The following is a 26763-nucleotide window of genomic DNA, read 5'->3' as shown; positions in this document are numbered from 1 at the left end:
GGCATCTAATAGTTTTTTTTTTTTGGGGGGGGTCTACTTATTAACAGATGTTTCTTTAAAATTACAAACTTGTGTGATTCCAGAAATAATTTTTAAAATCATTTCATAATTCAGAACAGTTTCAAAATTCTTAAAATTCCAACTGTTTAATAAAAGTACAAATTATACAAAAATAAAATAGATTCTACTTGAAATGTGAAATTATTAGTATATTATTTCCACCCAAACAAGAACATGTAATTTAGCATTTCTTGCAATATATGATTTAAAAAAGACTAAGTTTGGAATATGCTGAATCAACTTTCTTGTTGTCTATAAAACTCTTTTTCTTGTTTTTAGTTTATGAAGTTTGGCACGCGCACACGCCCTCCCCCCCCCCTTACTGAAAGTAAGCTATTTTGTGATTTACAAAGGTTAAGTGGGTTCTGAAATATCAGAATGTAAACTGATGTTAATCAGATAATTAAACATTTTGACTGTTAAGCTGAGTTGTTAGTGATGTAATTCACCACTAACAAGTATATTCACCATTTACCAAGTGTTGCAGAGAATACAGATTAAGAGGTCAAATCTAAACCCAATTTCCTCACATTATAAGGAAAATTAGGAAGTCCCAGTAAATTACTTGTGGATTACCCAGTTTCCAGTATTCTCTTAGCAATGGTATTAGCTGATATAAGACCAGGAGACTAATAGGCCCACCCAGCACTTCCATCGCTGAGCCTCAGAATTACTTCCCTTCCATCTTCATCTTAGACTATAACCTGTTCCTCCTGACTCTAAATAATTCTCAGTACGGTCAAATAACCGACCTTTAAAAATACATCTTGACGTGCAGTCTCCGTTTTACCCAATTATCTTAACTGTCCCAGTATACCATGAGCTCAGTATACTGCTGATGGTAAGTTAGTTGTCAACCCAACTATGTGGACCTCAGTACACAGCAGCTCCGAGATCAAGGCGACCCAGTTAATTCAGCTTGCCCAAACTCAGGCCAAACTCAGAGGCTGACCCTGGGGTTATTTCAGGACGCGTCCCTGGCATTCCAGAAAAAGTCAGCTCTACCTCAAACCCAGATACCAAGACCCACCCCTTCCCCAAAAAAGGTGAGCTAAAGCTTCAGTGCCTTTCGTCCGGGGCTTGGCAGGGCTCAGCCTCATTCCAGAAGGCGAGCCCCGCGTGTTTCCGAGTAACAGCACGCCAGGAAGAGTCTGATAAAGGCCGAGAAACCGAGCCCTGGGAACCAGGCCCATTGTGCCTCAGAGCTAGACACGCGGCCTTGAGCCTGACGCAGCCGAGGCCCCGCCCCGCGCGTGACGCCAGCGTCAGGCCAGTCCCGGCATGCTCCGCGCCCGCCGGCGGCCGAGCGCAGACGAGAGGAATTTTTTTCCCGTGAGCATTCCCCGCTCAGTTCAGCCGCTGTCCAGACCCGGGTCGGCGAGAGTGCCGCCTCCACCGGTTCTCCTACCGCTCGGCTGTCAGTCTGAACGCCCCCAGCCCTCCCGCGAGGGCGCCCCGGGACGGAAGGATCCAGCAGCCTGTCGGCGCCCGCCGTTCTCGTGGTCGCCGTCGCCGTCGTCGTTGTGGTAGTCTCTGCCGTCGCCTGGGCCATGGCCAATTACATCCACGTCCCGCCCGGCTCCCCGGAGGTCCCCAAGCTGGACGTCACGGTGCAAGATCAGGAGGAGCAGCGCTGCCGGGAGGGGGCCCTGAGCCTCCTGCAACACCTCCGGCCGCACTGGGACCCTCAGGAGGTGACTCTGCAGGTAACGCCCACACCTTAGCCCCGGGTCTCTCCCGACCTTGACGCGGCCCAGGGGGGAAGGGAGTGGGGGGTTTCCTCCTCACCATCCTTTACGGTCCCCGGGGCCCCAGGAGGATCTCCGGGAACGTCTTCTCGTTCCGTTCTTTGGGAAGTGACCGTGTGTTTCCTCCGTCACACCTAGGAAGGTCACTCCCCCTTTCATCATTGCCTACTGAGGCTGTCCTGAGGGCAGATTTCCTTTTTCCCGAAGCGGCTACGTTAGTGACGCACCCCTTGCACCTCAGGAAGGTCCTTGTTGTTTCTCGCCCCTCCTCCCCTTCGCCTATCCTAGAAGACTGCGGAATGAACCCTTTCCACTCCCCTTGCAAGGGGTCCTCGCCCGTCGGCCTAAGCCGCTGTCGCCTCTCCTTTCACAAATAATGCAGTAATTAATTTTCTCTGATCTTTTCCTTTCCCTTCCCAACCCTCCCCCCGTCGTTGTAACCCATTGATGCTCACCCTGCGTTTTATCTTCTCAAATCCTGGGATTGGCGACAGCCCTGTTTCCCAAAGTAATGACCATGGTCATCATGCATTATCAGATTGGGTTCTTAGGTGGCCCTGCACACGTTATTTTGTTTGTATCAGTATTTCTGTAAAGGTTTTAATCATGTGAGTGAACCTAACAATATCTGATGTTGGAATGATAGGTGGCTTGTGAATATTTCTTTTTTCGGAGCCACTGTATTCATAGAAATTGGGAGAAAAAGTCCTGGAGAACCTATGCGTTTTTGAATAACTTATTTTTAATAAGTTATGATGCAGCATACAGGAAATGTATTTTGAGCACATTTCTTTTTAACTTTTGCAGTTTTAGGTACTATATACGAAAATGAACCTCCTTTTCCCTTGCAAACACAAAGTAATTTTAAAGGCTGGCATATTTAAGGTTTGTTTCAAATCTGAGCAATAATATAAGAGTATTCAGTTGAAGTAGCCAGATCATCTGCCTTATTTTGTTGACTATTTCAGCAAAGTTAACTTAATAGTATCTCAGGTGCTTTGCTAAAGTAGTCACCTATACAAAAATGAATAAAACATGAATAGTGCCCTAGGGCCCAGAACAGTCCTTGACACTTCAGTTTCATAAATGTTGGCTTCAGTTCTTACTGTCTGGAAGAGTTTTGAGCAGATTAAAGGGACCCATATGTTTTGAAAACAAGTTATCAGACAAAAATTTTGAAAATTTAAGGGGGTGTTTGTTAGCCAGATATGTAGGACATAGTGAATCAAAAGTGATTTTCATGTGTAATAAAAAAAAAATAGTAGAGTTGGACCATAAAGAAGGATGAGCACCGGAGAATTGATGCTTTTGAATTGCGGTGTTGGAGAAGACTCCTGAGAGTCCCTTGGACTGAAAGGAGATCAAACCAGTCAATCCTGAAGGAAATCAGTCCTGAATATTCATTGGAAGGACTTATGCTGAAGTTCCAATACTTAGGCTGCCTGATTTGAAAAACTGACTCATTGGAAAGACCCTGATGCTGAGAAAGATTGATGGCAAAAGGAGGATGGAGTGGGGTGCGGAGGATGAGATGGTTAGATCCCATTACCGATTCAAGGGACATGAATTTAAGCAAACTGGGAGATAGTGAAGAACAGGGAAGCCTGGCGTGCTGCAGTCCATGGGGTTGCAGAGTCCGACACAACTTAGTGACTGAACAATAACAGCATATTTTCTTTAAGGAAAATTAGTTTAATTGAAACTTCCAAGTTGAAACTCTACACTTCTTTAATTATTTATTAACTTATTCTAGTTTTTTACATTTATTAAAATAAGTTATGTTCTGGCCGTCAATTATTAATTAAACATATTAAAGACATTGCCGTTTTCTGGTAAACTCTGGTTCTGACAAGCTGTATTACTTTTTAAGCAGAGACTTAAGAGTTTGAAGCTTTGATGACTGGAATTTCAGAGGTACATGAGGTGTTTTTTTAAAATCATTTAATCCCTCAGACAACCATTTAAGATGGGTACTATCATTTTTTTAGATATAGCTCAGTGGAGAAGGCAATGGCACCCCACTCCCGTATTCTTGCCTGGAAAATCCCATGGACGGAGGAGCCTGGTTGGCTGCAGTCCATGGGGTTGCAAAGAGTCGGACATGACTGAGCGACTTCACTTTGACTTTTCACTTTCATGCATTGGAGAAGGAAATGGCAACCCACTCCAGTATTCTTGCCTAGAGAATCCCAGGGATGGGGGAGCCTGGTGGGCTGCCGTCTATGGGGTTGCACAGAGTCGGACACGACTGAAGCGAATTAGCAGCTTTGAAGTAAAGCCAGGATATAGGTTGAAAAAAAGGATAAAATGTATTAACATGTAGACTGTTTCTGATTGTTGAAAGTACTTGAGATTGAGCCTTACCTGAAACCCGTGTATCAACTTTTCACTTTGAGACCTTTGTACTCATTATCCAAACTTCCAATGTGCTTATTTGTAAATGAAGGTAAATACTACCATTTGTTTTGCTCTTATGATGATTGTTATTTAGAAATCTAATCCCTCCATGTGCAAGCAAAGCTTTTGATCCAGAAGCTGGGACAGCTGCTAAGCTGAGTTGATGGTTATTCATCTCTCAATTTAGTAGATCTGACTCCCAAATTCTAGGTCATTATAGTAAATATGGACAGAAATATTTTCTTTTGAGATTTGCTTTTATTTCCTTTGAAGTATAAAGATAAAAGTCATACCTCACATATAGTTAAAAGAGTAAAACAAGTATCAATAATAATAGCACATATTTTTTAAAAGATTTTTTTCTCAAATTCTTATGTGATATAAAATATTATGTAAACATACCTTAGAAGCTTACTCTAATAATACTTATTTACCTGGCACTTAGTCTTGCCAGCTGAACTTTGAGAGCACGTTACAAAATCCAGAAGCAAACAAAAAAAGATGTTAGTACATTCAAAATGATAGAGGGTCCCATCTTTGCTCACAACTTATGGACATATGGGATAATATATCTCATTTTAGCTAGAGCTTTAAAAAGTTGAGTTATTTTTCCCTGTCTCTGCCAGATTAAAAGAATGCGGTATAAAAGGAGTGGTGAGCTTTGCGGAGTGTAGTATGTTAGAGTAGGCAGAGTGGGTCTAAAACAAAACACCAGAGTGTTTTATTTAATAATATTTTACTGTTTATAAAGAAAGCACTTTGGCATACACTCTCCCAGCAATCCTGTGAGATAGATGTAGACTAATATGTATTTTACATTACATGATACTGAATTTGAAGTTAGTACTGGCAGATCTGGGATGCTGCTGCTGCTGCTAAGTCGCTTCAGTCGTGTCCGACTCTGCGACCCCATAGACGGCAGCCCACCAGGCTCCCCCGTCCCTGGGATTCTCCAGGCAAGAACACTGGAGTGGGTTGCCATTTCCTTCTCCAGTGCATGAAAGTGAAGAGTGAAAGTGAAACTGCTCAGTGGTGTCCGACTCTCAGCGACCCCATGGACTGCAGCCTACCAGGCTCCTCTATCCATGGCATTTTCCAGGCAAGAGTACTGGAGTGGAGTGCCACTGCCTTTTCCAGATCTGGGATGAGAACTCAGAAATTATTGCTCTTTGATGAAAGTTTATGTTTGTTCAGTTCAGTCGCGTCTGACTCCTTGTGACCCCATGGACTGCAGTTTGTATATTATGATTTAGACAGGGAAGCCATTTCTCTGCAATATTAGTAATTTGTTTAAAAATTAAATCTTTGGTTCATAGAAAGATTTTGTCTTAAGTTCCTTACAAATATAATTTCATTACTTTTTTCACATGTGACATTATTCTGGAAAAGGGATTCACTTCTGCTTTCTTTTAAAATCATTACTATCTAATAGGAAAGTATTTGAGTAGGTGATAACGCCTAAGAGTATTTTAACTATGACTAAGAGAGATGGGATGTTTAATAGGCTCCTGTGAAGGATGTGTAATGTTTGATAGGCTCCCATGTATTTTGATAATGTGTGACCACAAAGTCAGGGGTCTAATGTGCTAGTTCACTTTCAGGTATTAATAGCTATATGTCTTGGACTGAGCAACCATTTCACCACTCTTTGAGGCCTCAGTGTAGTGTAGTGGAAAGAGGATGGTTTCAAATCCTGATGTCAGCCATTTGCCACCTTTGGCAAGTTTAAAAATCTCTATAAAAAGAAATTATTATCTACCTTGGAAAATAGTAGCATAGTACAAAACAGAATTTAACTACTATCAGTTCAGTTCAGTCGCTCATTCGTGTTGCAACCCATGGACTGAAGCTCGCCAGGCCTTCCTGTCCATCACCAACTCCCAGAGTTTACTCAAACTCATGTCCGTTGAGTCGGTGATACCTCCAACCATCTCATCCTCTGACATCCCCTTCTCCTCCTGCCTTCAATCTTTCCCAGCATCAGGGTCTTTTCAAATGAGTCAGTCCTTCTCATCAGGTGGCCAAAGTATTGGAATTTCAGCTTCAGCATCAGTCCTTCCAATGAATATTCAGGACTGGTTTCCTTTAGAATGGACTTGTTGGATCTCCTTGCAGTCCAAGAGACTCTCAAGAGTCTTCTCCAACACCACAGTTCAAAAACATCAGTCTTCGGCGCTCAGCTTTCTTTATAGTTCAACTCTCACATCCATAGATGACCGCTGGAAAAACCATAGCTTTGACTAGATGGATGCTTGTTGGCAAAGTAATGTCTTTGCTTTTTAATATGCTGTCTAGGTTGGTCATAACTTTTCTTTCAAGGAGCAAGTGTCTTTTAATTTCATGGTTGCAATCACCATCTGCTGTGATTTTGGAGCCCCCCAAAATAAAGTCTGACACTCTTTCCATTGTTTCCCCATCTATTTGCCATGAAGTGATGGAACCAGATGCCTTGATCTTAGTTTTCTGAATGTTGAGTTTTAAGCCAACTTTTTCACTCTCCTCTTTCACTTTTAACTACTACACTACAACAAATAGTAATTTTAATTACTATTCGTTTACTACTTTTACTACTTTACTACTAAGAGTAGAGTATCAGGAGAATTAAATGAAATAGGTAAAAAATTATAAACAGTATGTTTTATTACTTCACCCTGCCCCCCCATCCCCGGCTCACCACCCCCCCAGCCTTTGTAAGTAGAAAGTTGTTCTTAAAGAATTGTAAGCTCCTAAAATTCAGTAATTTTGACATGTATTTTTTTGTGCTGGCATAATGCTAATTTTTAGCAGCATTTCTTGTAGCAGAAGGTAGGCATGGGAGAATGGAGAAGGAAAGGCTTCACAGAAAGGCTTCAAGGGGTACCTTGAATTGAGCTTGGAAGGAAAGATAGGAGATGGAATGGGGAAGTATTTCTGGGCAAAGAAAAACCACTTTCGTAAACTATGAGTGTTTCGTGGACTATGAGTGTCTTGGGTAGAATGGTGTACAAAGTGATTTCCAAATAAGGCAGAGGTTAAATATGAAGTATTTATGCCTCATTAGGAGGTGGTATTTTATTATCTAGGACGTAATGGGAAGTTAGTGAATGTTTTTAAGCAGTATGTTACATATTAAGTGGCAGATTACTATTTAGGCAGCATCCATTGAAGAAAATGTTTTGAATTGGAAAGTGAGTGATCACTTAGAACGGAGAAGGCAATGGCACCCTACTCCAGTACTCTTGCCTGGAAAATCACGTGGACGGAGGAGCCTGGTAGTCGGACACGACTGAGCGACTTCACTTTCACTTTTCACTTTCACTTTTCACTTTCATGCATTAGAGAAGGAAATGGCAACCTACTCCGGTGTTCTTGCCTGGAGAATCCCAGGGACGGGGGAGCCTGGTGGGCTGCCCTCTATGGGGTCGCACAGAGTTGGACATGGTTGAAGCAACTTAGCAGCAGCAGCAGATCACTTAGAAAGAACGTTATTTTTGAAACTCTTGGTGTTGCTTACTAAGAGGATGCTAAATTAGTATAGTGGATTGAAACCACTACAGTTTAAAAAGATGAGTTAAGATGTGATAGGATAGATCAGAGAGCATTGCAAGTAATATGGTTAAATATTTCTTGTGAAGCTTGTTTTAGTTTTACATAAAATATATGCGTTGAATTAAGCCATAAATACGTTTTTTTCCCGTGTGTTGCGTTAAAAAATGTTGTGAAAGACAACTGAGGAGAGACTGTTATGTTAGTATAGATAAGTGGTGCTGGGATCCAAATTAGGACAGTGGCCTTGAAGCTGGAAGTAAGGAGTAGATTTGACATTTCAGAAAATAAATGTGCAGGGCTTGTTAATTGCTTGCAGGTCCGGGAGGAAGTGGGAAGCTTAAGGGCTTTGTTTTGTTTCGTGTTTCTTTTTGTGGCTGACAAAGATAGGGCAGTAATGAAAGGCCTTTATGTAAGGAATCAGATTGTATTTTTCAGGATTCTGTCACTGTTTTTTATCTTTTGGCCTTGCCATGTGACAGGTGGGATTTTAGTTCCTTGGCCAGGGATTGAACCTGAACCCTCTGCCGTAGAAGCACAGAATCTTACACTGGACCACCAGGGGAAGTCCCCCGAGTTTTTTCTTAGAAGTTCTTTTACTCTGATACATCTTATGGGCTATAGATAAATTTTTGTCACCCTTTTAAAAATTGTGAGATACAACAAGCCTACAGGAAAAAATGAAATGTAAATTATTGTAGAACAAATACCTTTGTAGCCCTAGCTCAGGGAAAGAGAAAATATTAACCAGTAACCCAGAATATCTCCCACTTCCCTTTCTGCTCCGAACTTTTCCCTCCCTCTAGTGGTAATCACAATAACAGTTTAAAAAAAGTTAACAGAACAATATTTTTGAATTGAATTAGTCATTTTTTCTAGTACTCTGAGAAAATATACTGTATGTGTAAATTTTTTAAATAAAGAACTATATAATCATGAAATAATTTAGTTTTACTGAAAAGATGTAACAATATTAAAACTTTGAGTAGCAAAAAACCCCCACTTCCTATTCATATTTTATTAAACAATCAACTGTTCTATTTTGTTTATTACCATCTACTTCTCCCTTAAATATTTTATATAGTTGTTTTATTGAATCTTATGTACACTTTTATATTCCTGTTCTTCATATCAGTTCAGTTCAGTTGCTCTGTCATGTCCAACTCTTTGTGACCCCATGGACTGCGGGCTTCCCTGTCCATCACCAACTCCTGGAGCTTGCTCAGACTCATGTCCGTTGTAAATATTTTCATGTTTTTATGGTATTGACCACAATTTTTGATAGCTAGAAACATAATATTTGATCATGTGACTTAATTACTATTAAAGTGAGGTTTTAAAAAGAATTCTAAAGAGTATAAAGAGGAAAATTAGAAAGGCTCAGCAGATAAAGAATCTGCCTGCTTTGCAGGAGACACAGGATATAGCTTGATCTCTTGGTTGGGAAGATCCCCTGGAGGAGGAATTGACAACCCACTGCAGTATTCTTGCCTGGAGAACTCCATGGACAGACAAGCCTGGCGAACCATAGTCCATAGGGTTGCAAAGAGTTGGACATGACTGAGCGGACTACACACACACACAGGCATTCATCACATTCATAAAAGAATACTATCTAACCCTGTTGATTTTGTTTAATAAATACAAATGGGTCATGCTGTTAATAAAATATTTAAAACATAAATAAGGCTATAAAATGGAAAGTAAAAAACTTAAATCCCTCAACACTAAGTCCTTCTCCTCAAAGATAATTTTGTGAACAGTTTTTTTTGACTTATGTAAAATTGTCAGACTATTTACCAGCATAAATAATTTATGTATGGATTTACCAGCATACATTATCTACCTTCATTTATAAAATATAATTAAATTATTCCATATGGTGCTTTTAAAATAATATATCTTCAATATCTCTATGTCAGTGTATGTAATCTTTTTTTAAATTTTGTTTTTATTTTTTAGATATTAAAATCAGTATTGCAGTGAACTACTTTTATGCATATATTTTGGGTAACTTCTTTAAGTATATCCATAAATTCTTAGTGAAATTTAAAGAAAAAAAACATACACACACATATATGTGTGTGTGTGTGTGTGTGTGTGTGTATATATAAAATCTACTTCAAGGAACTGGCTCACACAGTTGTAGAGGTTGGTAAATCTGAAATTTGTATGGCATTGTCTGGTAAGCTGTAAACTCTTAAGACAGGAATTGATGCTGTAGCCTTAAGGCAGAGTATCTTCAGGAAAACCTAAGTTTTGCTTTAACAGCCCGTCACCTGATCGAATGAGGCTGACTTATGGGGATTAATCTTTTACTTGAAGTTATCTGGTTAATAAGTCTGCGAAATACCTACAGAGCTGCATCTAAATTAATGTTTGATTGAATGACTGGGCATTATAGCCAATCCAAGTTGACATAAAACTGTCATGGTATTTCTCACTTTATGTAATTTTTTATTCCTCAAAAAGTATTGTAAAGTATCTTTTTCTGTATATCTTCTCCAATCTCTGATATTAAATTAAAAAATTTTTTGCCAGTTAGATCCATGAAAATGGTATTTTGTTTTCTTTTTACATTGCTTTTAATTCTGTCATTTTGGAAGATGGTGGAATCACAATAGTTTCTTCTACAAAACAGTGAACTGACACAAATTAATTCCATCTTTCTAAATTTCTGGTCTTGTGTAGTAGTCATTATCTTAAAGAATAATTGAAACTTGTCTTTTTCATTATCTTGGCCTGTGGAAGCTTATTCATTTGAATTTAGTATTAATTGGTCATTTTAAACCATAAATAAATATCAGAACTCTGCTTGATTTCTTAATCGTCTTAGGGACTAAAGAAATTTCGTGGTAGCTAAGATAAAGAGTTTGTCATTGCAAGATAGTGTCACGCACTGAAAGGAGGCATTGGATTATGTTTTGGGGGTCTCAAGAAGGTCTTCAGGTTCATTGATAGTCACTTTAACTTCTAAGGTGTCATTAAACTGTAATTTCTTTTCACCAACAGGTTTTCTGTGTTACTTCAAATGGCAACCTGTACAGGTTTGGGCAGTACAGCAGCATAGAGTCTAGGGGCTAATCTGTAACATAGATGTTGTCATAATTATTAACTTTTATGATCTCATTATGAATCATTTTGCTGTCTTGTGTTGAAATTTAAATATGTGGTTATCTGCATACTTGATAAGAGCTTAGTTTGTGTCAGAAACTGTTGTGTGTGCTTTTGTATATGTTAAGTCATTAATTCTCATGAGTGAAAGTTGTTCAGTCGTGTCCAACTCTTTGCGATCCCATGGACTATACAGTCCATGGAATTTTCCAGGCTAGAATACTGGAGTGGGAAGCCTTTTCCTTCTCCAGGGGATCGTCCCAACCCAGGGATTGAACCCGTATTGCAGGCGGATTCTTTATCAGCTGAGCCACAAGAGAAGCTATTAATTCTCATAAAAACATATTAATTAAAAAACAAAAACTAAAACTATAAAGTAGATTCTAATTGCTTATATTAAACATGAGATGAATAAAGCAGATACAAGTTAAGTGACTTGCTCAAGATTACTCAACTTATAGACTGACACATCTAGAATTTACAGTCAAGTAGAGCAGTCTTGCTCCAATCTCATTCTCTGAACTAGTACTATCTTAAATACTTGACAAACAGTGTAGGATAAACCCTGTGAAAAGGAGCTCCATGAGATTTCTATTGTTTTTGTACCCCCTCCAATGAGGTGGAATTTTACATTTCTAGTATATATCTGATATAGTGCTCATACCTAGCATATACCTAGTATATTTTTGTCTGTTTTGGAAAGCTGAAGTACCTTGAATTAATTGTTGATTTATGCATGAGGTAGGAACCATCCAAGAGTGAAAAAGCATCATCCATACATCTTTAAAGCCAGAAATCTCCATCAAGAGGTCATTTGAATAGCTGAACAAATTAGATTTATTACTCCTTGCACTCGAGGAAGACTTATTCCATGAGTAATGGTGGGGCTCTTGCTATGTGGGTGTTAGAAAGGACTTAGCATAAAAATTTAGGAGAGGGGTCAAGGAAGCTTCCCTGATAGCTCAGTTGGTAAAGAATCCACCTGCAATGCAGGAGACCCTTGTTTGATTCCTGGGTTGGGAAGATCCCCTGGAGAAGGGATAGGCTACCCACTCCAGTATTCTTGGACTTTCCTTGTGGCTTAGCTGGTAAAGAATCCACCTGCAACCTAGGATACCTGGGTTCAATCCCTGGGTTGGGAAGATCCCCTGGAGAAGGGAAAGGCTACTCACTCCAGTATTCTGGCCTGGAGAATTCCATGGACTATATGGTCCATGGGGTCGCAAAGAGTTGGACATGACTGAGTGACTTTCACTTTCAGGGAAGCAAGGCTTTCCTGTGGATTGGGTGCTGTCAGAAAGAAAGTGGGGCAAGTCTGTAACTGTGGGTAACTTACCTTACCTAGAGGACTGGAGGAATGAAGCAGGGTCAGAACTGTGACTAGAAAAGGAACAGCATTTCCTCATATTAGCCAGAGCAGGGGGATGTTTGGTGATTTCTGTGGTTTGGAAAAAATTCATAGTTTTATATGTGTTCACACATGATTACAGAGTGGCTTTGTTTTTGTCTTGATGCATTATGGTCACAGAGTGGTCTCATCTGATACCGATGTTCTGTGAAATTACTTATGTTCAACTGAATCTCAAGGCCTTGCTGTATGTACTGGGTCTGTTCCTAGCTATTGGGCTCCTTTTGTTTTTCTCACTAATTTAACTTTTTCACATTTAAACTGGATTGATTGTGGAAGAAAAAAAAAAAAGAAAACACGCATAATCCAAAAGAAAAAAGTTTAAAACAGGGAAACAAGAGACAGGATTTAAACTACCTAATATTTGTGTTGGATATTTTTGTAGACATTTCTATCCTTATTTATACATAAATATAAATTAAGTGATACTTTACATAAAATACTCTTAAGAAGTGAAGTAAAAGTCGCTTAGTTGTGTCTGTACAGTTCATGGAATTCTCCAGGCCAGAATATTGGAGTGGGTAGCCGTTCCTTTCTCCAGGGAATCTTCCCAACCCAAGGATTGAACCCAGGGCTCCCACATTGCAGGTGGATTCTTTACCAGCTGAGCCATCAGGGAAGCAAAATACTCTTATAAATGAAGTAATATTTTTTTGCCCCAGGAATTTATTGTGACTATCATTTTATTGTAAATTTGTAGCTATTTTGTATAGTAGAGTATGTTAGGGTTAGTGTCATTGGAGTTGTGACTCAATGTCATCCTTCTAAATGTGTGTATATTGTTCAATAATCTTATCCGTAATGTTATCCACTTCTAGCCCTTTTAAGTGCGTACATCTTAAATGTGTATTTCTGTGTGTACACATAAATATACAATATAGCATGCACAATTAAAGAAATTTATTATAGGCAAGAGTGAAAGAATAAATATGGCACCCCACTCCAGTACTCTTGCCTGGAAAATCCCATGGACGGAGGAGCCTGGTAGGCTGCAGTCCATGGGGTCGCTAAGGGTTGGACACCACTGAGTGACTTCACTTTCACTTTTCACTTTCATGCATTGGAGAAGGAAATGGCAACCCACTCCAGTGTTCTTGCCTGGAGAATCCTAGGGACGGGGCAATCTGGTGGGCTGCCATCTATGGGGTCACACAGAGTCGGACACGACTGAAGCAACTTAGCAGTAGCAGATCGATAAGACAAGCTAGTATTTAAAGTGAAAGTGAAGTTGCTCAGTCATGTCCGACTCTTTGCGACCCCGTGGACTGTAGCCTGCCAGGCTCCTCCATCCATGGGATTTTCCAGGAGAGAATACTGGAGTGGGTTGCCGTTTCCTTCTCCAGGGGATCTTCCCGACCCAGGGATCGAACCCAGGTCTCCCGCATTGCAGGCAGAAGCTTGAGCCACCAGGGAAGCCAGTATTTAAGTCCTTACTAAGTATTTGTTGGGAGGATGTGGAAAACATAGAGTTTACTCCTGGCTTTTGAGAAGTGTGGAGTGTCATTCATCATAAGCATTTCAGAACATTAATTATTTCAATAATTGAAATATTTTATTTCTATATGATATTTGGAGGAGTTACAGAGTAATATGTGTGCTGCTGCTAAGTTGCTTCAGTTGTGTCCAACTCTGTGCGACCCCATAGAAGGCAGCCCACCGGGCTCCCCCATCCCTGGGATTCTCCAGGCAAGAACACTGGAGTGGGTTGCCATTTCCTTCTCCAATGCATGAAAGTGAAAAGTGAAAGTGAAGTCGCTCAGTGGTGTCCGACTCTTAGCGACCCCATGGACTGCAGCCCACCAGGCTCCTCCATCCATGGGATTTTCCAGGCAAGAGTACTGGGGTAGGGTGCCAGTTGATAGTTTTAACAAACTTGCAACATAGTTTTTAAGAAAATGATGATTGGAATTTAGTATAAGGGCATATGCTTCTTGTCATTATTTCCCTACCTACCAGCTTTTTGAAATCTAGGTGGAAAGCAGTTTGTATGTCTCTGCATACCCTCAAAACATAGATATTCAAAATAAATCTTTTCACATTAGCTCATTAAATTTACCTACATTAGGTGAATAAGGATAAGTAAATACTTCTTTCAGATTTCACCTGAAGATCTTTAAGCCTTTTCAGGTATCATTTATCATTACAACAGTCTTATCAAAATAAAAATGATTACCTTCTTTCTCAGGCATTAGTTGAATGTGTATACATTTAAAACTTATCCTTTGTTCATTATTCTTGTTCTTTCCCAGTTGTCTTGGGAAAAATGTCCTTAACACTTGCTTTCACTTTTATTCCTTTATTCCACCCGAGAGCCTCCAAAAGCTCTGAGTTATAATTGGGTAAATAGAAAGTTTTAGTGTCAATTTTAGGAGAAGGGGATGACAGAGGGTAAGATGGTTGGATGGCATCACTGACTCGATCGACATGAGTTTGAGCAAGCTGCAGGAGTTGGTGATGGACAGGGAAGCCTGGTGTGCTATAGTCCATGGGGTTGCAGAGAGTCAGACACGACTGAGCAACTGAACTGAACTGAGTGTCAAATTAATGTAGAGGAAGACAAAAGTTGCAGTTTTTGAATAGACTTAGAGAACTAATATTGCTAATCATCTGTTTGCTTTTTAATATAATATTATACTCAAATCTGAAAAAGGACTTTAAAACTCCTGAGGGGACTTCCCTAGTGGTCTGTTGGTTAAGACTTTGCCCTTCCATGGCAGGGCGCATGGGTTCAGTCCCTGGTTGGGGAACTAAGATCCCTCATGCCTCACGGTGCAGCAAAAAAAAAAAATCTTGGAAAGTCCCCGACCTCCCTTTTAGAAAATATCTGTGAAATCTCTAGTTACTTCTCTATCTTCATCTAATTAAGATTGTGCTGCTGCTGCTTGTTTAGCTGTAGCATTCAAGTTTAAATTATTATAACCTGAATACTTAGAAGAATTTATAGTGTATATTATGTTAAGTAATCTTTGAAAATAGCATTTAAAATTAAGTTTTTTATAAATTGGAGATTTACCATAATAAAAATTATGGTACATTATGTTTGTAATTTTAAACTTGTGAACATTATTGAAGACTTTTTTATATCATATATTACGCTAGCAAGAAAGCCACTTTCCCTATCTTCAGAGATTTTCCAATCTGTTAGACATAGGAGAGAGAAAGAATGTGTGTGTTGTACCACACAACATATTAAACAGCAGCATTCCAGTTTGTCTACATCTAGAATTAAAGTTATAGACATGTTAGGCAAAATTATATTCAAAAATTAAGTAGACATTTTCTTTCAATTAGTATTTAATGTTTTTCAAATTATCTCCTAATCCTTCCTTAAAAGTGAATAATTGTTTTTCCTTTTTTTTTTCTTTTTTTGGGGGCAGCTTTTCACTGATGGAATCACAAATAAACTTATTGGCTGTTATGTGGGTAATACAATGGAGGATGTCGTCCTGGTGCGAATTTATGGCAATAAGACTGAGCTGTTAGTCGACCGTGATGAGGAAGTGAAGAGTTTCCGAGTGTTGCAGGCTCATGGCTGTGCACCACAGCTCTACTGTACCTTCAATAATGGACTGTGCTATGAATTTATACAGGGAGAAGCGTTGGATCCAAAGCATGTCTGCAACCCTGCCATTTTCAGGTACATTTCTTTTCCTAAGTAATTTATCCTTTTGAAAACTTAAGTGCACTAAGGAAATGTTTTTTGAAACTGCCTTTTCTTTCTTTAAGCAACTATTTGGTTAATTTAGCAACTTTCTCTTGTTCGGATTTTGTTTTGTTTTTGCTAAAGAAAAAGCATTCCTTTTTATCTGAATTCTGATAGTTAACTCTGCAAAAGAAATAAGAGTGTGAGGTTTTAGATTAGCTTGCTATAGAAGGTCAAAGTTTTGCCTTGATTTTTTTAAAATAGTGCTTGAATCAAATCATAACACATTTCTTATTAAGCTTTGTCACTCAGTTGCTCATAGTTTCAGAGTTATTGCTCACTAAGATCCTTTTAATACTGTTAACACTTCTTTGTTACTCTTTAAACTTCTAGTATTTAATTCAGTGTATTGTATTTTTATAAGGAAATGCTCTAAAAATATAAAATTGATAAAATTTTCTTTTCTGCTCTTGAAAACTGTAATAAATGGGCTTGATTTGAAAACTGCAAGTTCATTTACAGTTTAGATCTAAACTTCTCAAACAGTTTGGTCCCAAGACTGTTTTACAACTTTTAAAGTTTACTGAGGACCTAAAGAGTTTTTGTTATTGTGAATTATATTTATCAATATTTACTATGTTAGACCATTCAGGTATGACCTAAATCAAATCCCTTATGACTATACAGTGGAAGTGAGAAACAGATTTAAGGGACTAGATCTGATAGACATAGTGCCTGATGAACTATGGATGGTGGTTCATGACATTGTACAGGAGACAGGAATCAAGACCATCCCCAAGAAAAACAAATGCAGTAAAGCAAAATGGCTGTCTAAGGAGGCCTTACAAATAGCTGTGAAAAGAAGGCAAGCAAAAAGCAAAGGAGAAGAGGAAAGACGATATAAGCATCTGAATGTAGAGTTCCAAAGAATAGCAAGGAGAGATAAGAAAGCCTTCCTCAGTGATCAATGCAAAGAAATAGAGGAAAACAACAGAATGGGAAAGATTAGAGATCTCTTCAAGAAAATTAGACATACCAAGGGAGCATTTCATGCAAAGATGGGCTCGATAAAGGACAGAAATGGTATGGATCTAACAGAAGCAGAAGATATTAAGAAGTGGCAGGAATACACAGGAGAACTGTACAAAAAAGATCTTCATGACCCAGGTAATCACGATGGTGTGATCACTCACACTCACCTAGAGCCGGACATCCTGGAATGTGAAGTCAAGTGGGCCTTAGGAAGTATCACTATGAACAAAGCTAGCAGAGGTGATGGAATTCCAGTTGAGCTATTTTAAATCCTGAAAGATGATGCTGTGTAAGTGCTGCACTCAATATGTCAACAAATTTGGATAACTCTGCAGTGGCCACAGGACTGGAAAAGGTCAGTTTTCATTGCAATCCCAAGGGTAATGCCAAGGAATGCTCAAACTACTGCATAATTGGACTCATCTCACATGCTAGTAAAGTAATGCTCAAAATTCTCCAAGCCAGGCTTCAGCAATATGTGAACCGTGAACTTCCAGATGTTCAAGTTGGTTTTAGAAAAGGCACAGGAACCAGAGATCAAATTGCCAACATTCGTTGGATCATTGAAAAAGCAAGAGAATTCCAGAAAAACATCTATGTCTATTTTATTTATTACACCAAAGTCTTTGACTCTGTGGATCTGTGGAAAGTTCTTCAGGAGATGGGAATACCAGACCACCTGACCTGCCTCCTGAGAGGCAGGTATGACCTGTATGCAGGTCAGGAAGCAACAGTTAGAACTGGACATGGAACAACAGACTGGTTCCAAATAGAAAAAGGAGTACGTCAAGGCTGTATATTGTCGCCCTGCTTATTTAACTTACATGCAGAGTACATCATGAGAAACGCTGGGCTGGAGGAAGCACAAGCTGGAATCAAGATTGCTGGGAGAAATATCAGTAATCTCAGATATGCAGATAACACCACCCTTATGGCAGAAAGTGAAGAAGAACTAAAGAGCCTCTTGATGAAAGTGAAAGAGGAGAGTGAAAAAGTTGGTTTAAAGCTCAACATTCAGAAAACCAAGATCATGGCATCCGTCCCATCACTTCATGGCAAATAGATGGGGAAACAGTGGTAACAATGGCTGACTTTACTTTTGGGGGCTCCAAAATCACTACAGATGGTGATTGCAGCCATGAAATTAAAAGATGCTTACTCCTTGGAAGGAAAGTTATGACCAACCTAGACAACATATTAAAAAGCAGAGGCATTACTTTGCCAACAAAGGTCCATCTAGTCAAGGCTATGGCTTTTCCAGTGGTCATGTGTGGATGTGATACTTGGACTATAAAGCAAGCTGAGCACAGAAGACTTGATGCTTTTGAACTGTGGTGTTGGAGAAGACTCTTGAGAGTCCCTTGGACTGCAAGGAGATCTAACCAGTCCATTCTAAAGGAGATCAGTCCTGGGTGTTCACTGGAAGGACTGATGCTGAAGCTGAAACTCGAATACTTTGGCTACCTGATGCAAAGAGCTGACTCTTTTGAAAAGACTCTGATGCTGGGAAAGTTTGAGGGCAGGAGAAGGGGACAACAGAGGATGAGATGGTTGGGTGGCAGTTCAATGGACATGGGTTTGGGTGGACTGCAGGATTTGGTGATGGACTGGGAGGCCTGGCGTGCTATGGTTCATGAGGTCGCAAAGAGTCGGACACGACTGAGTGACTGAACTGGACTGAACTATGTTAGAAATTAAAACAAAGTTTTTAGAATGGAAGATTACCAAAGTGCATATTCTTTTAGCTGTCAGTCAACATGATGACAACATCAGACCATTTCATGTAACTTTTCAATATTGTTCTCTACACCCATTTAGAAAAGAACAAAAAAGGTAAATAACACTTGATGAAAATAGTTTTAATCTCAACAAACCTTTTCCTGAAAGGGTCTTGAGCCATAGATCAAAGTCCACAGTATTCCCTTGCTTTGACTTCTCCAGACGTATCTACTTGCCTGTATTATGATTATAATAAAGAGAATCTACTTTGGATATACCGGGCACTGGAATATATTTATATTTAATCTAACCTAGGGGAGGAAAAGTAATTTAGTCAGCTGCTCTACTAGTAATACAGTCTGTGATAGACAATAGCCTTGGGGGGAAAAATAAGCTAAATAGTATACACAGAGGAGTAGAAAAGGTTTTTAAAAAAGTACAACTAATTTACTGTGGCATAGTTGGGAAATAAGCAGTGTTTAACTAAGATGATATTTGAATTGGACCTTAAAGGTGATGCAGAACATGGAGGAGTCTGAGGGGGATGACATCATGCTAATACTCAACTAGTAACTCAGCCTATGCAAGTTTATCATGACCTTTTTTATTTGAATTTCTCTATAGTAGTCAAATATTGCAGAAATCTTTAATTATTATTATTATTTTTTAAATTCTAAAGTGTTTAGGAATTTTCTTACCTGGTATTTCTCTAAAATTTACCTCTTGCTGGGAATACTGGCTGAAGTGTAATTAAAACCACTCAGCATCAGACATACAGGGAGAAGTGCAGTTTAAAATGAGTTATTGCACATTTATCAATAAACATAACTAAAAAATACCAACTTCCAGTGCTGAGCATATTGTAGTGAAAATGGTAAACTATGGGTTGCAAATAGAATTGGTAATATTCTCTTTTGGAAATCCGTAGGGCAATATATAGTAAGTCATAAAAGATAACAACTCATATTTGAATATAACAAAGGTACATTAGCACAAATAAATGTTATGTTAGTATTGAATGTTGTCTAAAACATACAAAATGTCTGATGTAGGACTAAGAAAAAATCAGCTTACTAGTTAAACTGTGGCTACAATCAGTAATTTGTTTATGTAAAAAACTGAAAGGAGTTTTTAAAAAATAAATTCTGTTGGGAAGGTAGGATTGGGGATCTGTTTTTTCAATTTCAAAAAATGCCTGTTATTGTTACAGTTTTTAAAAAGCTTCCAAGAAAGGAGCAACTAGTGAGTATTAGTAGGTATTTGAAGAAATTCTCTGCAGCCTTGAGGTTTTCAAACATTTGGGTTTATTGAGTATGGAATTTAAAGTAGCATTTGCCTTGATGTTAGTGCAATAAAACCTTATCTTATTGAGACTACATAGAAGAAGGACCATCTCTCATAGTGAAAATAAGAAATCTTAATTTTTTATTACCTAATTGTTTTTCTTTTTGTATATAAAATTAGCCAATAGAAAATAATTGAGTTCTAATCAAGTCTTTGTAAGAACTGTATTCTTTTTTATGACCATTTATATTATTTAACATTTTTATTTTAAATTGTAATAAAATACATGTAACATAATTTGCCATCTTAATTTTGAAGTATGCAGTTGCATAGTGTTAAGTACATTCACATTGTTTTGCAAACAGTCTCCACAGTTCTTTTTGTCTGGCAAAACTAAAATTTTATATACAAAGGCAGCAACTTCCCATTCTCCCCTACTGCCCCCTTGGCAGCCATACTACTTTTTGTCTGTATGAATTTGACTGCTCTGGATACCTTATATTAGTGTTACTTCTGTCTTTTTGTGACTGGCTTATTTCACTTAGCTTAATGTCTTCATCCATGTTGTAGCATGTATCAGAGTTTCCTTCCTTGTTTTAAAGGCTGAATAATATTCCATTGTATGTGTAGGCTATGTTTTGTTTACTCACTAATTCATGGATGAGCATTGGGTAATTACTACTTTTTTTGCTGTTATGTATAATGTTCTTACGAATGTGGGTGAGCAAACGCTTTTTTAGACCCTGTTTTCAGTTCTTTAGGATATATTATCAGAATTGCTTGATCATACAGTCATTCTATTTTTAATTTTTTTTGAAACTGCTATACTGTTTTCCATAGCACCTATACCAATTTCCATTCTCACCAGCAGTGCACAGGGTCCAGTTTTTCCAAGTCCTTGCTGACATATTATTATTATTTTGATAGTAGCCATCCCAATTATAAGGAGATGGTATCTCATTGTGATTCTGATCTCTATTTCCCTAAAAATTAGTCACATTTAGCATCTTTTCTTATGCCTGTTGGCCATTTGTGTATCTTCTTGGGGGAAATGTCAATTCAGGTCCTCTTCCAGTTTTCTAATTGGATTATTTTTTGTTGTCGAGATGTAAGAGTACTTAGATAATCTGAATATTAACCCCATATCATATATATGACTTAAAAATACTTTATTTAATTCTATGGGCTGCCTTTTCACTCTGTTGATTTTGCCCTTTAATGCACAGTTTTAAATTTGGATGTACGTGGATTGTTTTGTTGATCACTAACAACCTCTGCAATTGTTGGAAGAGGTCATCAAGGGGATGTGACCACCAGTTGACCCCCTGGGCTGTACTCACACAGTAGGAGGTTCCTCACCCCCTCCCTGGAGAAGGCGATGGCACCCCACTCCAGTACTCTTGCCTGGAAAATCCCATGGACGGAGGAGCGTGGTGGGCTGCAGTCCATGGGGTCGTGAAGAGTCAGACATGACTGAGCGACTTCACTTTCACTCTTCACTTTCATGCATTGGAGAAGGAAATGGCAACCCACTCCAGTGTTCTTGCCTGGAGAATCCCAGGGACGGGGGAGCCTGGTGGGCTGCCGTCTATGGGGTCGCACAGAGTCAGGCACGACTGAAGTGACTTAGCAGCAGCACCCCCTCCCCTGCCCTTGGAATGTGTCCTCTGCTCACTGTTCCCCCAGTGGAAGCTATTTTCGAGGCTAGAGCCTTGAGAGAATGGGGTGTTGTTGAGACTGTCTGGATGGCATACATTACTGAACTCCGTTAAGACTTCTGTATAAACGTCTATGATTCTGGCAGGCAGGTAGATGTATTTCTCCTGCAGCTACCCAAGACAAGCCTTATATGTAAGTTCTCTTGCTTACTTAACCTGCCACCTGCCCGTCTGGGGGAAAAAAAAATTGATGTATGTAGGCCAGTTCGTTTGTTTTTACTTTTGTCATCTGTGCTATTGGTGTCATATCCAGGAAATTGTTAGCAAGTCCAGCGTCATGAAGCTTTTCCCTTGTATTTTCTTCTAAAAGTTCTATAGTTTTAGCTCTTACATTTATTTTTTTGATCCACTTCAGGTTAATTTTTATGTATGATTTAAGGAAAGGATTAAGGAATTTCTGTCTTTTACATGTGGATATTCTGTTTTTCTACCACCATCTGTTGAGAAAACTGTCCTCTGCCATTGAATAGTCTTGGCATCCTTATTGAAAATCATTTGCTCATAAACTGGGGGGTTTCGTTTTGGGCTCTATTCCGTTGCTCTGTGTGTCTGGTGATATGCCAGTACCACTCTGTTTTGATAACTGTAGCTTTGTAATAAGTATTGAAATCAGGAAATGTGAGACCTCTAACTTTATTTTTTTTTCTTTAACTTGTTTTTAATCTGTCTGGGATTCCTTAAAATTACATTTGAATTTTAGGGTTGTTTTTTTTTTTTTTTTCTGTTTAATGTAAAAAATTCTATTAGGATTTTGGTAGGGATAGTATTGAATTTATAAATCACTTTGGCTAGTATTGACATTATAGCAATTTTAAGTCTTCTAGTCCACAAACAGGGGATATCTTTCCATTTAATTCTGTAGTTAATTTTTTTCAGCAATGTTTTGTATAGAACTTTTTTTGCCTTCTTGGATAAATTTATTTTTAAGCATTTTATTCTTTTTGATGCTATTGTAAATGGAGTTGTTTTGCTTAATCTCCTTTTTGAGAAGAATGCTGTTCATTGATAATGTAGATTTGCGGCATATTTTATGTGTTGATGTTGTGTTCTGCAAATGTGTTGAATTCAGTTACAAGTGAAGAACCATAAATTTTCCTAACAAAGCCATCCTTCACAAATTGCACGTTGGTTTTTTTTTCAAGACCCAATTTATTAAAAATTTCGGATGAGTATGGAACTTGTAAATAGGACTTATTTAATTTTTAAAACCTCTTAGCAAAGCCTGGTTTTTAAGTATGTAGTTGCTGTGCTTGCAGTTCAACTATGTTTGTTATTTCTATGAGGATTTTTGTATAATAGATTTTCTTCCTTTCCTTGTTAATTTTGCTACAGAGACGATAGACCAGTAGTTCTAAGACCTGTAGAAATTAGCTTGAATTCTAAATTTTGAGGGAAAAAAAAAAAGACTTATTATACAAGTTACGTCTTGTCAAAGAACAGGCAGTGTTTCAAATGGATGGTCACTTTGTCTTTCTGTAGCTCTGCGTTAATTTCGGCACAACTGTTATTATATGAGATTAAAAAAAAATCCAGGATAGATTTTAATCCACCTGAGGATAACTCCAATAGTGGTAGAATCCTGTGGTAAGTTTCTAAATGTACCCTGAATCTGTTACCAAGATGATGATTCTTATTCATCAAGTATCTATTAAGTACCTCCTTTTAGTGCTGAATGCTAAGAGAGAAGAATAAGGCATGGTGTTTGCCTCTTGTAGGATAACCTAGTGATGGTATTGATCAGTAGTATTAATAAAGCAATCTCAACTATAGTATTATTATTTGGTGCTATTTTAAAAAAATTACATAGGAAAATGCTATAAAACATTTAAATAATATTCTGAATATATTTTTACCTGTTATATAAGCACGATGTTATCATTTAATATTAACATCGTCCCTTATATAATCAAATACTATTTTGACAGTGCACCTTTAGAAAGGACAAAGATATCTATAATTTGCTTTAGAAGATACTAATCATTAGCTCTTAAGTTTTGATATAGCTTTTTTTGAAAATACTAATTTTGCTCTTGTATGTTGGTAATTAATAGTTTGTTTTCCATTTGGGTAGATATGTATCTCATTATCTAACAGTATTTTTAAAATTTCACATAAAATAATTTTTATAATTTCACTTGTAATTTCAGAAATTTACTCAAAGATGAAAATAGTTGCTGATTTTTGATAAAAATCAGTATCATTTGGAAAACTTTGCCTCTTTTAGTCCATAGATCATGTATATTTAATATTTCTATTATGACTAGTAGGAAATTGATATGAGATGGGAAGTTAGTTTACAGGAGCCTTGTATATGAATAAAAATGTGAAATTCCTATTGTCATTATTGAACTTAAATCTCTAAACTGAGTGGATGTTTATATAAATTTTTTCTTTTATTTACAGAAATCCCTTCTTAGATATGAAGGAGAGATTTTAAGATTACATGAGTAATTTGGCTTTCCTTGTTAGAAGCCAGAGACTCAGAAATGCAGTGATTTGCTAATTCTGTGCAGTGTTATTGCAGTATACTGTGGTGGAAAGACCGTGGCCTTTGCATCACATAATCAGTTCAAATCCTGGCCCAGCTCTAGTTAGCCATCTTTCTGCCCAAAAAGTCAAGATTCTCAAATTAGTAGGTGCTTTTTCTCATAGCAGCTATTCAACACATTCTGTTAACATGTAAGAGCCCTTTGGAGTTATGACCATTCTATTTACCGTAGAATTGTCATTTCAGTCACTCGTAGCTGAATAACTTATATTTGGAGAACTTCTGAAACTGCATTTTTTGGTTTTCAAATCAGTCTCATATAAACTCTGGGGTAAAACAATGAAAAATGACATTATTATTTATTTTTAAAACAGCAAATAAAAATTTAAGTATCTATTCTAATACGTGACCCTTCTCCGAAATCATTGGTCTCATTTGTTGGGTAAACAGTTTTAGGTCATAATGTTCTGTTGATATAGATTTCTCCTTGAGTTTTGTGTAACATGGATTACTTTTCTTCAGACCTCTTGTCCCAACTCCCTCGCTTAAAGTTTAAAACCAGTTTATGTGTACATATACCTGTGTGCACGTGTATATAAATATATATGTGTGCTTATTTGCACTTTAATTATCACTTGGTCTTTTTAATGAAGTTTCTTAGTGCTTAAAGTGCTATATGTTTATTTATAGCACTTTTAGGGGGTCTAGCTTTTTAATGCAAATACTGTATGAGAGATTGATAATAAAAATAGATTTTTTTATTCTGTATTCTTATAGAATATGTGGTCTTAAAGTCATTCAAGCAATAATTATTTATAAAAAATGATTATTTGGTAATTTGAGAGGTATGAACCAAAACGCACATACCTAAAAAGATCATGGATTTTAATGTTTTGGTAATGCATTAGGATTCTTTTTTTTTTAAATCAAAATACGATTTATTCTTCACATGGTTGCATATTTAGTTTTATTCTCAAATTAGCAAAGTTTTCCATTTTAGACAAGAATGCAGTGCCTTAAAGGCAAAAGATATTCTCAGATAAGATACCTTTTGCCTCTCCTTTTAAATAACTTGAACATCCATAGGTAGAATCATAACTTAATCATCAAAATAAAGGCCAAAAGCAAATATTACTCAGTTACAGTGAAACCTCATCATACTTATTTTTCAAAATAGAAAACAGTAGAAGGAGAAAAATATTGAATGTCTCATGAGAAGAAAAATATTGAATGTGTCAGACATGACACTTGCAGCATCTTTAGGCTGAAGAACTGGCTGGATATGATCTACATGTAATCTTTAAGCTTAAGAGTAACAATATTAGGAGGTTTCTCTTTAAAAATTTAGGTAGGTTAAAGAACAGCATTACAAATACTTTGTTACTCATTTTTAATTCGATAGTAAAGTCCAGTAGTGCTCTGAAGACAAGCGAAACTGACCAATTTCTGTATCTGGGTACAGGGGAGAATCAATAGGGAAACAGTGAATTCAGTTACAGCATTGTGCATCAAAGACAGATCTGTGAGGGCTATGTCCCATAAGCCTCATTTTGTTGCTTCAAGTACTGTCAGACCAGTAACAATTGGCTACTTCTTACAAGCATTAAGCATTACCCCCACTGTGAAATATTTTTCAGATCGTCGAACATCAAAAATCAGCTGAATTAAATCATCTAAATGGAAGATGAAGAATATTAGTCAATTGGTTGGTTCTTTAATGCTATGTTCTTTCAAACAAAGCATTGAATATTTCTTGTAGTAAAACTAGAACTCACTTGCAGTAATGACTAAACACTTCTGAGCCGCATCAGGACTCTTACTGAGGATAATAATATGAAAATTCAGACTGGCTCAAAGAAGAAGGAATTTGTTGGTGTCTATATCTGAGAATACTAAATTCAAGTATGGGTGGATCCAGGGGCTCTAATAGTGTCTGTCATGAGGAGTGTTGCTGTCTATTTTATTGTATGTTAGCTTTTTTTTTCTGGCAAACTTTTCTGAAGAGTGACAATTATAATTACTAGCAGTTGCAGACTTATCTAATCAATTTGCGCAGTGTGTGTGTGTGTGTGTGTGTGTGTGTGTGTGTGTGTGTGTGTGTGAGGGTGTGTTCCTCTTTTTCTGATGGCTTCACCCAAAGTCAGTAGCTTCAGTAGAAGTTTTCGGATCAAATCCTTTTAGCCTGAGCTTGGGTAAAATACCCTGAACCAATCACTCTGGCTTGCAGGATGGAGTGCTTTGGGCAAGTCTGATATCTCTTCACTCCTGAAGTTAGTGGTGCAGCTGGGATAGGGGGTTAGGATGGAGATCAGCTCTGAAGGAACCACATGAACTAAAAGTAAGAGGGATGGAAGTTTTTCCAAAGGAAAATCAGGAATCTTATTAAAAACTAAGTAGATAAGAATATTCACTATAGTATGAAAACATAATAAAACTTATTTTATCACAGATTGGTGAGCGATAACTACAATACTAGATTCCCTGTGTGCTTAAAGTGATTTTTGCGTATTCACGTCATCTGAGAAGCTTTTAAAACACCTTGATGCCGTGGCTGCACCCCAAACCATTTAATTTCTGGGGTAATACCCAGGCTTTTTTTTCTTTTTTCTTTAAGTTTCCAAAGATCA

General features: G+C 37.8%; 1 protein-coding gene across 1 annotated transcript in view; it reads left to right on the top strand.

Moving 5' to 3' along the window:
* The first annotated feature begins 1348 nt into the window (after nt 1-1348).
* Nucleotides 1349-26763, top strand: part of ETNK1 (ethanolamine kinase 1) — a 54720-nt gene continuing 29305 nt past the window's right edge. Inside the window, exons 1-2 of the mRNA XM_012175197.3 lie at nt 1349-1766; nt 15630-15889. Of these exons, the coding sequence (XP_012030587.1) occupies nt 1611-1766; nt 15630-15889 (416 nt within the window). The 5' untranslated portion in view covers nt 1349-1610. The remainder of the gene's footprint in view (nt 1767-15629; nt 15890-26763) is intronic.

Source organism: Ovis aries, chromosome 3 (assembly GCF_016772045.2).
Source record: "Ovis aries strain OAR_USU_Benz2616 breed Rambouillet chromosome 3, ARS-UI_Ramb_v3.0, whole genome shotgun sequence".
Lineage (NCBI taxonomy): Eukaryota > Metazoa > Chordata > Mammalia > Artiodactyla > Bovidae > Ovis > Ovis aries.
Note: the sequence above shows the minus strand (reverse complement) of the source record. Positions and strands in the feature narration are given on the sequence as shown.